At 42.7% G+C, this 15,858-nt stretch overlaps 1 protein-coding gene across 1 annotated transcript; it reads left to right on the top strand.

The window, feature by feature from the left end:
• The first annotated feature begins 7,719 nt into the window (after positions 1–7,719).
• On the top strand, positions 7,720–8,764 carry LOC124705715. The gene is made up of 3 exons (XM_047237425.1): positions 7,720–7,811; positions 7,894–8,034; positions 8,425–8,764. Exons 1-3 carry the CDS (start codon positions 7,768–7,770, stop codon positions 8,645–8,647), a joined length of 408 nt encoding a protein of 135 aa, XP_047093381.1. The 5' UTR covers positions 7,720–7,767; the 3' UTR covers positions 8,648–8,764.
• Positions 8,765–15,858: the final 7,094 nt, after the last annotated feature.

The raw sequence follows: 15,858 nt of genomic DNA, 5'->3' as shown, positions 1-15,858 counted from the left end.
GATTACTATTTTTGTGCTAGAGCTTTTCATTTTGAAAACAAGAAACAATTTTGTCAACGGTAGTAATAAAGCATATGTGTTATGTATAAGATATCCTATAAGTTGCAAGCCTCATGCATAGTATACTAATAGTGCTCGCACCTTGTCCTAATTAGCTTGGATTAACACGGATTATCATTGCATAGCATATGTTTCAACCAAGTGTCACAAAGGGGTACCTCTATGCCGCATGTACAAGGGTCTAAGGAGAAGGTTGGCATTGGATTTCTCGCTTTTGATCATTCTCAACTTAGACACCCATACCGGGGCAACATAGACAACAGATAATGGACTCCTCTTTAATGCATAAGCATTCAACAACAATTAATTTTCTCATAAGAGATTGAGGTTTTGTGTCCAAACTGAAACTTCCACCATGGATCATGGCTTTAGTTAGCGGCACAATGTTCTTCTCTAACAGTATGCATACTCAAACCATTTGATCATGAAAATCTCCCTTACTTCAGACAAGACGAACATGCATAGCAACTCACATGATATTCAACAAAGGTGTAAAAGTTGATGGCGTCCCCAGAAACATGGTTACCGCTCAACAAGCAACTTATAAGAAATAAGATACATAGCAACATATTCAATACCATAATAGTTTTTAAGCTATTTTCCCATGAGCTATATATTGCAAAGATAAAGAATGAAATTTTAAAGGTAGCACTCAAGTTATTTACTTTGGAATGGCAGAGAAATACCATGTAGTAGGTAGGTATGGTGGACACAAATGGCATAGTTTTTGGCTCAAGGATTTGGATGCACGAGAAGAATTCCTCTCAATACAAGGCTAGGCTAGCAAGGTTGTTTGAAGCAAACTCAAGTATAAGTGGTGCAGCAAGACTCACATATGAACATATTGTAAGCATTATAAGACTTTACATCGTCTCCTTGTTGTTCAAACACCTCGACCAGAAAATATCTAGACTTAGAGAGACCAATCATGCAAACCAAATTTTAACAAGCTCTATGTAGTTCTTCATTAATAGGTGCAAAGTATATGATGCAAGAGCTTAAACATGATCTATATGAGCACAACAATTGCCAAGTATCAAATTATTCAAGACCATATACCATTTACTACATGAAGCATTTTCTTTTTCCAACCATATAACAATGAACGAAGCGATTTCAACCTTCACCATGAACATTAAAAGCTAAGAACACATGTGTTCATACGAACCAGCGGAGCGTGTCTCTCTCCCACACAAGGATGAACTTATTCAAACATAAACAAAAACAAACAGACGCTCCAAGTAAAGTACATAAGATGTGACCGAATAAAAATATAGTTTCAAGAGAAGAAACCTGATAAGTTGTCGATGAAGAAGGGGATGCCTTGGGCATCCCTAAGCTTAGACGCTTGAGTATTCTTGAAATATGCAGGGATGAACCACCGGGGCATCACCAAGCTTAGACTTTTCACTCTTCTTGATCGTAGTATATCATCCTCCTCTCTTGACCCTTGAAAACTTCCTCCACACCAAACTCGAAACAAACTCATTAGAGGGTTAGTGCATAATCAAAAATTCACATGTTCAGAGGTGACACAATCATTCTTAACACTTATGGACATTTCCCAAAGCTTCTGAAAGTTAATGGAACAAAGAAATCCATCCAACATAGCAAAAGAGGCAATACGAAATAAAAGGCAGAATCTGTCAAAACAGAACAGTCCGTAAAGACGAATTTTTTAGGGGCACTGGACTTGCTCAGATGAAAATGCTCAAATTGAATGAAAGTTGCGTACATATCTGAGGATCACGCACGTAAATTGGCAGATTTTTCTGAGTCACCTACAGAGAACCCTGCCCAAATTCGTGACAGACAGAAATCTGTTTCTGCGCAATAATCCAAATCTAGTATGAACCTTGCTATCGAAGACTTTACTTGGCACAACAATGCAATAAAATAAGATAAGGAGAGGTTGCTACAGTAGTAACAACTTCCAAGACTCAAATATAAAACAAAAGTACTGTAGCAAAATAAAAATATGGGTTATCTCCCAAGAAGTGCTTTCTTTATAGCCATTAAGATGGGATCAGCAGTTTTAATGATGCTCACATAAGAAATAAGAATTGAAGCAAAAGAGAGCATCAAGAAGCAAATTCAAAACAAATTTAAGCCTAACATGCTTCCTATGCATAGGAATCTTGTAAATAAACAAGTTCATGAAGCATAATGCAACAAGCATAGAAAGGAAACACAAGTGCAACTTCAAAAATTTCAGCATATAGAGAGGTGTTTTAGTAACATGAAAATTTCTACAACCATATTTTCCTCTCTCATAATAACTTTCAGAGGCATCATGAACAAACTCAACAATATAAGTATCACATAAAGCATTCTTATTCACATGCATAAAAGTATCATTACTCTCCACATAAGCATAATCAATTTTATTAGTTGTAGTGGGAGCAAATTCAACAAAGTAGCTATCATTATTATTCTCATCATCAAATATAGGAGGCATATTGTAATCATAATTAAACTTATCCTCCATAGTAGGCGGCACCAAAAGACCACTATCATTATAATCATCATAAATAGGAGGCATATCATAATCAACATAAACTTTCTCCTCAATACCCGGAGGACTAAAGAGATCATTTTCATCAAAACCGACCTCCCCAAGCTTAGAATTTTCTATATCATTATCAACAATGGTGTTCAAAGCGTTCATACTAATATTACTACTAGCATGCAAATAAGGTTCCATAGGTTTTTTAATTTTCGCATTAAACCATTCATGTCTTGACTCAGGAAATAGTTTAAAAAGCTCACAGATGTTTTCCATTATGCCTTACTAGTGTAAACAAGAAATAAAAAGATGCAAATGCAGGATCTAAAGGAAATAGCTTCGAGCACAAACACAACGGCAACAGAAAAAGTACTTAGTTACCTGGGACCGGAGTATGCGTGCCTTTTACCTTTCCTCCCCGGCAACGGCACCAGAAAAGTGCTTGATGTCTACGGGTACTTCTATTCTTGTAGATAGTGTTGGGCCTCCAAGAGCAGAGGTTTGTAGAACAACAGCAAGTTTCCCTTAAGTGGATCACCCAAGGTTTATCGAACTCAGGGAGGAAGAGGTTAAAGATATCCTTCTCAAGCAACCCTGCAATCACGATACAAGAAGTCTCTTGTGTCCCCAACACACCTAATACACTTGTCAGATGTATAGGTGCACTAGTTCGGCGAAGAGATAGTGAAATACAAGTGGTATGAATGAATATGAGCAGTAGTAATGGCGCCGGAAAAGTGCTTGCTGGCGTGCGGTTGATGGTAGTAATATTGCAGGAAGTAAAGATGCGATAAAACAATAAACAAGCGATGATTGCGGTATTTGGAAACAAGGCCTAGGGATCATACTTTCACTAGTGGACACTCTCAACATTGATCACATAATAAATAAGTTCTCTTCCTTTGTGCTACATATACTCTTGTTTGATAATGAACACCATTCGTTGTGTAGGGCTACAAGAGCACCTCAATGCCGGAGTTAACAAGCTCCACAACATTCGGCATTCATATTTAAGTAACCTTTAGAGCATAATAGATCTTTGCAAATTAAACCGAGTACTAACATAGCATGCACACTGTCACCATCACACTATGAAGGGGGAATAAATCACATCAATACTATCATAGTAATAATTAACTCCATAACCTACAAGAGATTATGATCATAACCTACGCCAAGTACTACACGATGCATACACTGTCACCATTACACCGTGAAGGAGGAATAGAATACTTTAATAACATCACAAGAGTAGCACATAGACTAATAGTGATACAATGCTCATCATATGGATCTCAATTATGCAAGGCAATTCATGAGATCATTGTATTGGGGTACATGAGAGAGATTAACCACATAGCTACCGGTACAGCCCTTAGCCTCGAGGGAGAACTACTTCCTCCTCATGGGAGACAGCAGCGTTGATGAAGATGGCGGTGGTGTCGATGGAGGAGCCTTCCGGGGGCACTTCCCCATCCCGGCGGCTTGCCGGAACAGAGACTCCTGTCCCCCAGATCTTGGCTTGGCGATGGCGGCGGCTCTGGAAGGTTTCTCGTACCGTGGTTTTTCCGTCTCGAAGATTTAGGTAGAGGAGGCTTAAATAGGCGAAGAGGCGGAGTCGGAAGGCTGACGGGGCCACCACACAGTAGGGCGGCGCGCCTGGCTTCTTGGCCGCGCCGCCACCATGTGTGGGCCCCCCAGGGCTCTCCTCTGGTGGCTCTCGGGTGTTCTGGAAGCTTCGTGGAAAAATAGGATGCTGGGCATTGATTTCGTCCAATTTCGAGAATATTTCCTTACTAGGATTTCTGAAACCAAAAACAGCAGAAAATAGCAATTGGCCCTTCGGCATCTCGTCAATAGGTTAGTTCCGGAAAACGCATCAAAATGATATAAAGTGTGAACAAAACATGTAGGTATTGTCATAAAACTAGCATGGAACATAAGAAATTATAGATACGTTTGAGATGTATCACCCCTCTCCTCTCCTTCTATTCTCCCTCTTCGGTGGCTTTGCCTGCCAGTGTAGAGGGGGGAGAGGGTGCGACCCCTTATCCATAGTAGTTTTAGGTCTTGTAGTTTTCCCCCTAGTGGAGACTAGCAGTATGCTGAAGGCTTTGTGGTCGTCGGAGCAACCGAGTTGCTTCTAGTGGTTGGCGGCGGTGCTTTCATCGTCCATGGTGCTCATGTGATTGTAGCTGAAGGTGGAGGATGGATTCCCTCTAGGTCTACCCGGTAAATAAGCTTGAGATGGCCTTAGATATGTGGTTTTCTAGTGCTCTAGCTCACCCCTTCCTAGATCTCCAAGGTGGGGGAGAAGATGGGGTGTCCATGGCGGTGTTGTTCAATAGATTGAGAGCCCTCAAAGCTACATCGATGGATATCTACATATCTACCGGAGCCTATCATCAGCAGCTCATCACGGTTAGCCTTGGGGCTCCTAGCTACCGACCTTCATGGCCGTAGGGCGGCCGCTCTGAGCTCTAGTATTGGGAGTATGTTGTTGTTATCTCACGTACTTCCTCCTGGTCGGTGAGTCAAAGTAGAGGATCTTTTAAAGTTTCTTTGCAGCACCCTATGTCTGTCTCATCCCAAGTGTTGTCGTCCCCCACGACGATGACAGTGGTCATCTTTCCTTCAAGTTTAGTGGAGAATGACTCGATGGTGTTTTCCATAATATTGTTAGGGACTTTATTTAAAAGTTGAGGACTATGTTGTACTTTCTCTTTTCAATGAGGTCCTCCTTGCAAAATGTAACCCACCGCTCCAAGTTAATGCACTTTCTGGCCCTTCATGTCCTGCCCTTGATAAAAAAAGAGAGAGGTTGTGATATTCCTAAATAAAAGAGAGAGTGGTGAAAGAGAGAGGAGATTGAAAAGTCACTTTGAAGGACGGGCTCCCTGTAGCCTTTTTTTTCTTTTTTTTTGAAATTAACATTTTGAAGTTTTAGTAGAAAAAATCCCCAAAAATCCTAGAGATTAGCAACGATCAAATTCTGTTGTCTTGCAAAATCTAAATATGTAATAGTTTGTATTCCAATAAAATATCTAAAAAAAATCATGTACGTGCAAGATTTTTCTCTAAATGTTCTTAAACTTCAAAAGGCCGATTTTTTTTAAAAAAAAAGGGTCCATAGAGCCCGTGCTCTTAAACGACGCGTTCCAGAGGCGATTGCTTACCGAATCCTTTCCTCAAGCCCTTCCACCTCTCGATTGACTATCAAATCCGATCCCTGTTGTCAAACTCCCGATTCTTTCCTCAACAACAGATTCATCACGACCTAATCCCCAACTCCTATCGATGGGCGGCGCCGCCGACAACGCCCGCAATGGAGGCCGGCTGGCCTCGATTCTCCTCGCCCGGAAAGCACGCTTCACCGACGCCACCAACGGCACCACGGCCACTGCCAAATCCAAAGATGGCTACACCATGGCGCTCTCCTTCTGGGTGGCCGACCCGCCGCAGCTCTCCCTCTTCTCCGTCCACTGCTCCAATCCCCCTGGTTCGCGATACGCCATCGACCCCAGTTTCGTACATGCGCCACACGTGGTCGGCGCGGACGGCCCTTTCGTCCTCCTCCGCGCCGGCTTCTACGCCGCCGCCGGCACCCGCGAGTATTTCCTGTACAAGGCCGCCACCGGTGACGCTCCCCCGTCGCTCGAGCGGATTCCTTCTCCCGGCGAGTCGCGTTATGGTCGTGGCGATGATCTACGCCAGGTAAGGGAGTTTGGCATCCACGACGGCGGTGGCGGCCACTATCTCGTGGCCGCTCTCCGTGACGCACCGTCGTCGTCGTCGGACGACTACCAGCTTCGAATCTACTCGTCTGAGAGAAAATCATGGAGCACCAGGACGCTGCAGAATCCATGCCCTGGGGTCGACAGGGTTGTGCCCGACAAGGTGATCACGCTTGGACAAGGTGGCTTGCTAGGCTGGGTCGACCTGTCGCACGGCATCCTGGCGTGCGACTTGCTTCGTCTTCAAGATCCCGATCCCACTGCTGCTGGTGCTGGTGCTGGTGCTGGTGTAAGCTTCTTCATCCCGTTGCCTCAGCCGTTGCCTGGAAACAGGTACAAACAGAAACACCCCATTCCCCCCGCCAAAAAGTTGAAGATGCACCCTCTAGCGGAGGAGCCAACCCCTTCAGCAAGCTGGTTTCGGGACATCACATGCGTCAACGGCGTGCTCACCTTCATCGAAATGGAGAATCCTGCTCCTCCTGAAAACGAGGATAACACTGTCTCCGATTCAGACTTGATCACGTGGCTTAAGCGCAAGGCCGTGGATACGAAATCCAAGCTGCAGCTGTCCTCCTTTAGGGATGACTGGAGGGCTGTGACGTGGACTCGGAAAGTTTCGCCGCCATCGCCGTCACCCGCGGCTAACTGTTGGCGCCAGACACGCGCTGCTCATGTTGCGGACATAAAGGGGAGCGAACAGTTGGTGACATTCAGGGACCTCTACTCAGCTTTCCCCATCCTAAGCCCTGCTGACGATGGTCACGACATCCTCTATCTCAAATCTCATGCGGAACCCGCTCATCAGGATGGATGGGTGGCTGCTCTTGACTTAGGAAACAAGGCACTCAACGCAATTGCACAGTATTATCTTCCGGATTTTTGGTACTTCAACCATAAGTTTGACCCTCAACATCCTTTCCGTGCATGTACATTGTCTAGACATATGGATATTACTCCAGGTGCCTGCTCTTTACAATCCTTATGTTCTTGTTAGTTATCTTCTTCTGACTGCTCTGTTTGTTTGTTTGTGTGTTTGGACCCATTTAATGGTGCCTGCATATTTGTTTGTGTGCTTATTTGCCGGTTCCCTTAGAAAAACAGGATTGGTGTTGCTTATGGATTTAGCCGTTTCTGTAGGCATTCAAGTCTCAGCGTTTCGCAATACCACAAAGGCCAGCAGCTCCGCAGATCAGCCAAACGACACCTCGGATAGTGGTTCGAAAGAACCGAGCTCTCCACGGAGCCAATTCCAAAGGCAAGTTTCTTTTTCTCCATGGAAACTCTCTTCTGCTATATGATCCGATTTAAGATCAATTCATTCTAATATTTGATATCTACTAATTAGTTTTACCTGATGTTGCCGTATTGAGATCTTTTGTTTAATTGACTTTCTGCTGTTTAGGGTATTTGAACTGGCTGAGAAATTAAGGCGTGAACAAAATCCACCTGAGAGTATTATACAGAATGATCATATTTCTTCCCAGGTCCATCCTGTTGCAAACAATCTGGTATGATGAATTCCATAAACCCTGTTTTCTATCCATTTTCTCATCATCGTTGAGCAAGATTAATTAGAATTTACCATTCCAGCCACCGCAGAAATTCTTCAACAAGCCAGATGGCCCTGGGTATGCATCGTTGGCCCCTGTACATGGCTGTCACAACTACCAGCCACTGTGGCCACCATCAAAACAACAATCGACACCTAGCAGTGCATTTGGACCTCATGAGGTAAAAACATTGGTGTTGTTCTGCTATATCCTCTGTTGAACTGTAGCCCTGGAACGGACCATCTCCGCTTCTGGCAAGATACATGTCCTTAGTAGTAATTCTCTCGCACGTGATGCCCTGACCGATGGACTCAAGTTGAAATGTTTTATGCATCATTGCGTTGTGGGTTTTGAAAGTAAGAGTAAAAAATAAAAACTATGGGCACCAAGTTCAAAAATATGTGTACAAGCGACTAAACTGTTACAGTAATAAATTCATTATTTGAGGTCATTGTAAGTAACTAAGACGAAATTATCTATTTGTGCTATGCTCTGATGTGCTACTTTTGAAGTGTTGCCTAGGTGTCAGTTTTCCCGTCATCTTACTATAAGCTGTTGCCTATGATTTCAGGCACCTTCGTCACGCTTCAACAGTTTCAATGGAGACAGCTACCATGGGTATTATTCACAACAACTTTCTGCCCCTAACTCATTTGCCTATGGCGCATTCACAGGCTATGGCAACATCCAACAGCAGTGGCAACAGCTTACCCCTACTCTGGAGAAGCCTATTGGTACATCTTGGCAACATCCACCTCCTCCGGTGCAGCGTCAGCCAACACCTCATGAGGTAAAAACCTGTGGTATGCTCCTCTTTTAGACAGTAGTCATGGAAATTAAGGTTACTTGTTCAAGACAGTTGTTGTTGCTAGTAGTTACATATGCAAAAGCCTTTTGTGTTCCAAAATGAAATATAGGCAGGTGTCAAGACTATATGTAAGGTAATATTCTCTACTCCCCCCCGTTCCAAATTATGTTGCATATAAATTTTAGTTGAATTCATTTTTAAAAGTTAGACCAAATATATCAACATCTACAATATCAAACTTACACAATAAGAGCGTGAATAGGGAGTAAAATATTTAAAGAATTGGGAAAAGTGTGGTGGAGCTGGTGCGCTCCACGCACCCACCCTTTTTTTGACTTCTTATTTTTCATATCTTTCAAATTATATAATATTTTGATTAGATTTTTTTGCAAGTCACTCAAAAATAACAAATAGAATAGGGGAAAATAGTTCGGATTTTTTTTGTGAAAGTTTAAATTTTAAATTATTTAACATTCAAAATAAATTCCTGATATATTTATATTTATATACATAATGGCATAAAAAATTCAAAATATTTTTCCCATATTCTAGTTATATTTAAGTGATCTGCAAATTTCAAGTTCAAAATTTTTGTGGTGTGAGAGATATAAAAATGGGAAGTTGTTTGCGAGGGGGAAAAAGAGCTAGCACGGATCTTGATGCAATATAGACGGTCTAGATATAGGTGCGCACCTCTCTTAAAGATTTAGTTCCAGTTCGTGTTACACACTGGGATTTAATGCTAAGAAACCGTGACATGTACCAGAACAGAGGAGTAAAGACCGATGTTTTGGTAGTTAGAGGAAATTTCTTATTGCAAAATGTGATTCCCTATTTGTCTGTTTATTATTTTTTACTTCCCTATTTAACGCTAACTCTAAATTTCTTTCATAACGTGTTAAATAGGGCCTGAAAATACTCTTTTACCTCTGGTATATTTTGTGACCACATATTTTTACAGGACAAAAGCACATATATTTGGTCATGGTTAAATGACTGGAGGAGACCCCCTACATTAGTTCAAGCAACAAATTTTAGTTCAAAAGCTTTGGATCATAATTCAAAAAACCTAAAAAATTTGGGCAGATACCTTGTAATTTGATGCCATATCTCAGACAGTTCATACATATCTATGCAAAATGCATCACACAACATCTACAAGTGCCATAAACATCCAGGTTCACAGATACATCACATCCAAGTTCACATTCACTTGGAGATTGGATGTGTTCGCATCAATCACGAAAATGGCTACCATGGTAGATATGTTCTCAGCAATCACGAAAATGGCTACCGTGGTGGTTGTGTTTCGTCAACCATCAAACACCATTAACTAACCGGTCATGCCGTCATCTGTTCTTCTACGGTTCTAAATTTGCCGTAGATGAGAGGCCCACCTTTTTTGAGATGCCCACCTAAGGCCTACTAAAGTTTAAGCGGCCTGGCCAACCTTACATGGCCAATATAAAGTTGGCATGTTATTGTTTGGCCTGCAGAAGGCCTAGTGTTCTTTTAGATAGCCAATCAACGTACAATCCATGTACGATCTGTTACCATTTGGGTCCATTATTATTTAGGTCATTTTTTATGCATGTTGTTTTTGTCCGACAGTCTATGTCCTTACGCGCATCAGTGGTATAGTAGCGGTCAGACAAATTAGAAGCTCACTACTCATATGGTCCGTAAATATCCCAGCACTGTTTCTGCTATAAGTTGGCCCACTACAGATCGGTCCCAGCAGCAGCCTGTTAAAGCTTGCGGACATTACCAACCTGATGCAGTTAAGACCTGTTAAGAAGCCTAATACTGTTCCGTGGCCTCGAGGAACCATTTCTGAAGCTTCTCTGTTGGCTTGTTCTTAAGCCATTGGGATGCGCATGCCGGAAGGACAGCCAGAGCCGGCATTGCCATTATCGCTTATGAAGCTCTACACAATTGCTCAGTCGTAGATAAAGGCTGGAACGTGCTTAGCTTACTAGCTAGTGTGGGTCGTTTGTTTCTACCCAGTGTTAGACTACGTGTGTTTTTCTTCCTCTCACCTGTTGTAGCTCTAGTTTGTGGTCGTGGCCTCTTTGCTGGCTCTGTCTGTTTGTTCTGTAAGACTTTAACCACTTCGGTGGGTTTCTCCCTTCTATATTAATACATGCAAGGCTCTTGCATGGTTCGAAAAAAAAAATTGCTCAGTTGTATAACAGCACGTTCAATCTTCTTCAATTAAGATTAATCTTGGTAGTATGAGCAAATTGTGAATTCTTGGCCAAACAAAAGATGTGAGGATATATGCAGTTATGCACATAGGTGGATAGGCCCCATAAGGTAATGCATGTGTAGCGTGGATTATGGGAATGCTCTGTCAAGGACTGCAGATAGCTAGGTCAATAAACCTGGATATTCTGCATATTTCTGAAATTTCAGTAAGAAATTCATGTATAAGGTATGCAGTAGTTCTGACTTGGGGCAGTGATTAATTCTTCACGTTCATGAATGTGGAGAGATGGCACTGGGGGATTCCAGCTGCAAGGTTAGTGGCCTGATCCTTGATTAGTCCTGTTAAATTTTATATGGTTCTGAAGTAATAGCCTGAATTTAGACTTGTTTCTATTTAGGTGTTGTGTCATATTACTTTCTTTCTACCTGGCAATTTTATACCCCTAGGTACCTTTTAATCTTTGACAACTCACCAGAATGCACTTATCTATGTGATCTTGAATTATGTTTCCTTCTGCTACTTGTTTCTTTGCATGAAAATATGCTCGAAGTGTAAATGATTAATTTTTTGAATCATTCTTCGTGCGGCCTGACAGAATCACTACAGGAATGGGAGGCTATGCCGAGGGCCAGGCTATACGCCGACGGCCAAAAGTCGGGGCCGTCGGCGTATGGCCCGGCCAGGCCAGCCTGCCCTTTCAACACTCGGCGAAACGTGGCCGTCGGCGTAGCGACCTCTACGCCGAGGGCAGCCCTCGGCATATCTTTGGCCCTAGACGTAGACAGGGCTACGCCGACGGCCACCCTCGGCGTAGGCTATTTTTCAAATTTGTCTAATTTTGTAAAAATCATAACTAATTCATATGATGTCGGAAAAATGCGTATGAGGTATCAAAATGTTCAGAAAAACATCCTCTATCCGTTTATGTCAAAATCATGCATATTTGAATCATGTAGAATAACATGTTAACATAGAAACAATTCAATCACTTTCTTATATGTTCTCGGGTTCCCGTTTTAGCCGGATGGCAATTTAAACGAAGTCAGAAAATCTCGCGGAGCCGCATGACATCATTTTATGTGTCCTAGTAACCACTCCAAAAGATGGAATTGGGATACGACAATTATTTTGGAAAACCCTTCACGAACAGGGCTATCAAGTCCGGATTTCTATGGCTTTTAGGGCAATGAGTAGGAAACGGCCCGTGACACCGCATAGTTTGTCGGAACGAGACCATATTTGGCACGTGCGTGGTCCCTGGGATGGGAAGCAATGCCCCGGGAGCGCATTTCCAATCCGACCCATGGGCGATGGTTTTTTCATTTTCGGGGTGCCAAAACAGGTTTTTTTGTGAAGGAATTACATGGGGCGCATTTTAGTATTGCGCGAGACCTCTGCGTAGTGGTAGGACACCGCCTTCGCACCCCATATCACATGCCATATGTGCGCGCTAGCTATCTGGGAATCCATGCGGCTTCCTGCGGTGTCCCGCCGAATCCGCTGGAAAGTGACCGGATTTGAACTAGGGCTACACTTTCCGTCGCTCAATAAATTCCGCAAAAATTGTTTTTAGGTCTATGACATATCAGTTTATGTGCTAATTTTTGTCCGTTTAGCGCGATGGTAAACGGGTGCACCAGCAGCGCCCGGTACGGCCATACCGCATCTCCGTGGGGGCCCTTTTGGCCAAATGACAATTTAAACAAAGTCGAGAAAATCCCGCGGAGCTGCATGGCGTCATTTTATGTGTTCTAGTAACCACTCCAAAAGTCGGAATTAGGATACGGCAATTATTTTGGAAAACCCTTCACAAACAGGGCTATCACGTCCGGAGTTCTATGGCTTTTAGGGCAAATGAGTAGGAAACGGCCCGTGACACCGCATAGTTTGTCGGAACGAGGCCATATTTGGCATGTGCGTGGTCCCTGGGATGGGAAGCAAGGCCCGGGAGCGGATTTCCAATCCGACCGATGGGCGATGGTTTTTTCATTTTCGGGGTGCCAAAACGGGTTTATTTTGTGAAGCGACTACATGGGCGCATTTTAGTATTGGGCGAGACCTCCGCGTAGTGTTAGGACACCGCCTTCGCACCACATATCACATGTCATATGTGCGCGCTAGCTATCTGGGAATCCATGCGGCTTCCTGCGGTGTCCCGCCGAATCCGCTGGAAACTGACCGGATTTAAACTAGGGGTACACTTTCCGTCGCTCAATAAATTCTGCAAAAAATGTTTTTATGTCTATAACACATCACTTTATGTGCTAATTTTTGTCCGTTTAGCGTGTTGGCGAACGGTGCACCAGCCCGCCCGATACGACCATTTCGCATCTCGCGAGGGGGCTGTTTTGGCCACATGGCAAATTGGGTGTCATATTTGGATTCCTCTAATTTTTAGGTTCAAATGATGATATGTATGTTATATTTAGATTCCTCTCATTTTTCTGATCGATTTAGACATATTATTTGTGGAATTTTGATTTTCCGATTTAAAGATATTAATTATTCAATATTAAATAGAAAAAAGACCAAAAAATAAAATCATTTTATTTTTATTTGAATTCAATATTATTATTACTTATATATATTCATTGTTGTCTACTTAAGTAATTGTTTGGGATTCAAAAATAAAGAAGTGTGCATCACGGTTCAAGGGTTAATAGGGTTGATATGCTATTATTATCAGCAAGAGGTGTCAATTCTATAATGGAAGCTCATCCGAATGAAACCAAGAAGTTAAGCGTGCTGAGGCTGGAGTAGTGTGAGGATGGGTGACCGACTGGGAAGTTTAACCATGATTGTAATTTGACATAAGATTAAGTGTAGTTAGAGTTAAAAGTGTATTGGGTGAAAGAAAAAAAAGAAGAAATTGTGTAAAAGAAATTAAAATTTTAAAAATTTTAAAAGTCTATGCCTAGGGTTTTGCCGTCGGCATATAGAAAAAAATATTTTTTTTTCGAATTTTTTTTTTTGAATTTTTTTGGAAACGGGAAATTTAAATTTTTAAATGGTCTATGCCGAGGGTTTTGCCGTCGGCGTAGCGTGCTACGCCGAGGGCCGGGCTACGCCGACGGCGATAGTGCCTTTGCCGAGGGATTTACACGCCGAGGAGCTATGCCGAGGGTGGCCCTCGGCATAGCCTACGCCGAGGGCCAAAGCATGCTACGCCGAGGGTTCCCGGCCCTCGGCATATAGCCCCATTCCTGTAGTGAATCCCACATCATCTGCCACCACATTCAGAGGTGGAGTAGAAGCGCTTGCACGTAGCGAAGCGTGGGCTCCAAGTCCATGGCAATGTTGTTGCGCTTGCAGCTTGAGATGTACTTGCTCCAAATGATCATCATCGATTTGAAGGGTGCGTAGATGGTGCTCAATGACATAAACATGCACTGATCTTCACAATGATGTCTCAATTTCAATTAAATTTTGCTGTATGTTATCCATGACGTAACTTGAGACTGGAAACTCCAAAAAAAAAAAATGCAGCACAAGGGGATGGTCGCTAGTGGTCTGCCACGCCTTAGCGAAAAAGCGAAGAAATAGGTTCGTCATTCCATTACAATATCATCAAGAACAAGAGAAAGAACTAATATCCTGTTTGGGGATTTCGATTGAAATACCCTTTATGGGTGTTTTACGTAGAAATACTATTTTTGCTTATTTTAACGATCCACGATACGAGAAAAGATAAAAAGGGTTCCGGAATTGTTAAATTTAGATATAGGACCCTAGAGGAAGAATATAGGACTCGAGAAGAAGACTCGAGAAGACGAATATGAGACCCTAGAAGAGGAATATAGGACCCGAGAGGACGAATACGAATATGAAACCCTAGAAGACGAATATGGAAGCCCAGAGAACGAATATGGGAACCCAGAGAACGAATATAGGACTTTAGAGAAACATTATTTAATGTGGTCTATATGGTCGTCTCCCTAGCTTATATGAGTGTAAACACCAAGTACAAACATGTCTGTTGCCTCGCTGTCCGTTTATGACATTTCAGAAGTTGTTGACTCAAGGAAACACAATTTCCATTGTGAGTAGTGCTCTATTCTGCAGCTCTGAATTTTCTGATATGGTGAGAGCTGACGTTGTGACTCTTTGACATATTCAAGAAACAATTGGCATCTACAAGATAAAACTGAAGCGAGATAGTAGGTTCATGCAGTTGAAGCTTTGCCGAGCTGTTTCGTGCCATTCATTTTTTTTTCTTCCTGTGCACTGTAAACAAAAAAAAAATAGTGGCACGAATGTTGTTCAGTTGCTTCAGATGGTATTTAATATTTTGCAGCAGGGACAAAGGTGTATATAGTTAACAATATTGGTTAGTTTGCAAATAGCAGATGTGAGACAGAAGTAGTATTCATACTCACACGCACTCCTTCAAACCTCCAATTTCCTCTTTGTGATTCAACATTCTAGAAATGCCCTCGGAGCAAATCAGAAACAAATATGCGGATAGTAGATCCCCATGTCTTAGTTAAATCTTAGTTTGTAACTTAGTGAGGAAACGAATTCCATGATGCGGTCTATCCAACCTTCCTAGGAATCCATTTTAGCCATCATCTTTCTGAGAAATTCGTCATAAGCTTTGTCCATATCCAGCTTAACTGCACATAATCCAGATCCACCTTTTGTTTTCTTTGTTCAACCAACCTCGCCTTGCTCAGACACCGATCAGTCAGCAAATTTAGGAAACCGAGTTTCGAGGAAAACGAAGAACCGTACCAATCGGTTCAGCCTAACTGAATGACCGGGCTTGTTCGGCTAACGCCGGGGCAGTCGCCACCGTGCTAACATGGGCCATCGGGTGTAACATGAGCCGGCAAGGAGATGGCCGTCGCACAGTGCCTGGGTGAAGTTGGCTCCGGCCGGCGTGCTACTGCTACCCACACTCTTTGCCTCTGGTTTAATTTCTCAGCAGCCTGATTCATGTTCTCTTCTGCACCCAACCTGTCGGATGCCAGTATGAACTTACCAACTAG

The sequence above is a fragment of the Lolium rigidum genome, chromosome 4 (genome assembly GCF_022539505.1).
Source record: "Lolium rigidum isolate FL_2022 chromosome 4, APGP_CSIRO_Lrig_0.1, whole genome shotgun sequence".
NCBI lineage: Eukaryota > Viridiplantae > Streptophyta > Magnoliopsida > Poales > Poaceae > Lolium > Lolium rigidum.
Note: the sequence above shows the minus strand (reverse complement) of the source record. Positions and strands in the feature narration are given on the sequence as shown.

What these genes read in the sequence shown, in the direction of transcription:
- LOC124705715 (XM_047237425.1), top strand. Translation starts at nt 7,768, where the DNA reads ATGATCATATTTCTTCCCAGGTCCATCCTGTTGCAAACAATCTG. An exon ending in ATCCTGTTGCAAACAATCTG is followed by an intron (nt 7,812 to 7,893) that starts GTATGATGAATT and finishes TTACCATTCCAG; the next exon opens with CCACCGCAGAAATTCTTCAA. An exon ending in GTGCATTTGGACCTCATGAG is followed by an intron (nt 8,035 to 8,424) that starts GTAAAAACATTG and finishes CTATGATTTCAG; the next exon opens with GCACCTTCGTCACGCTTCAA.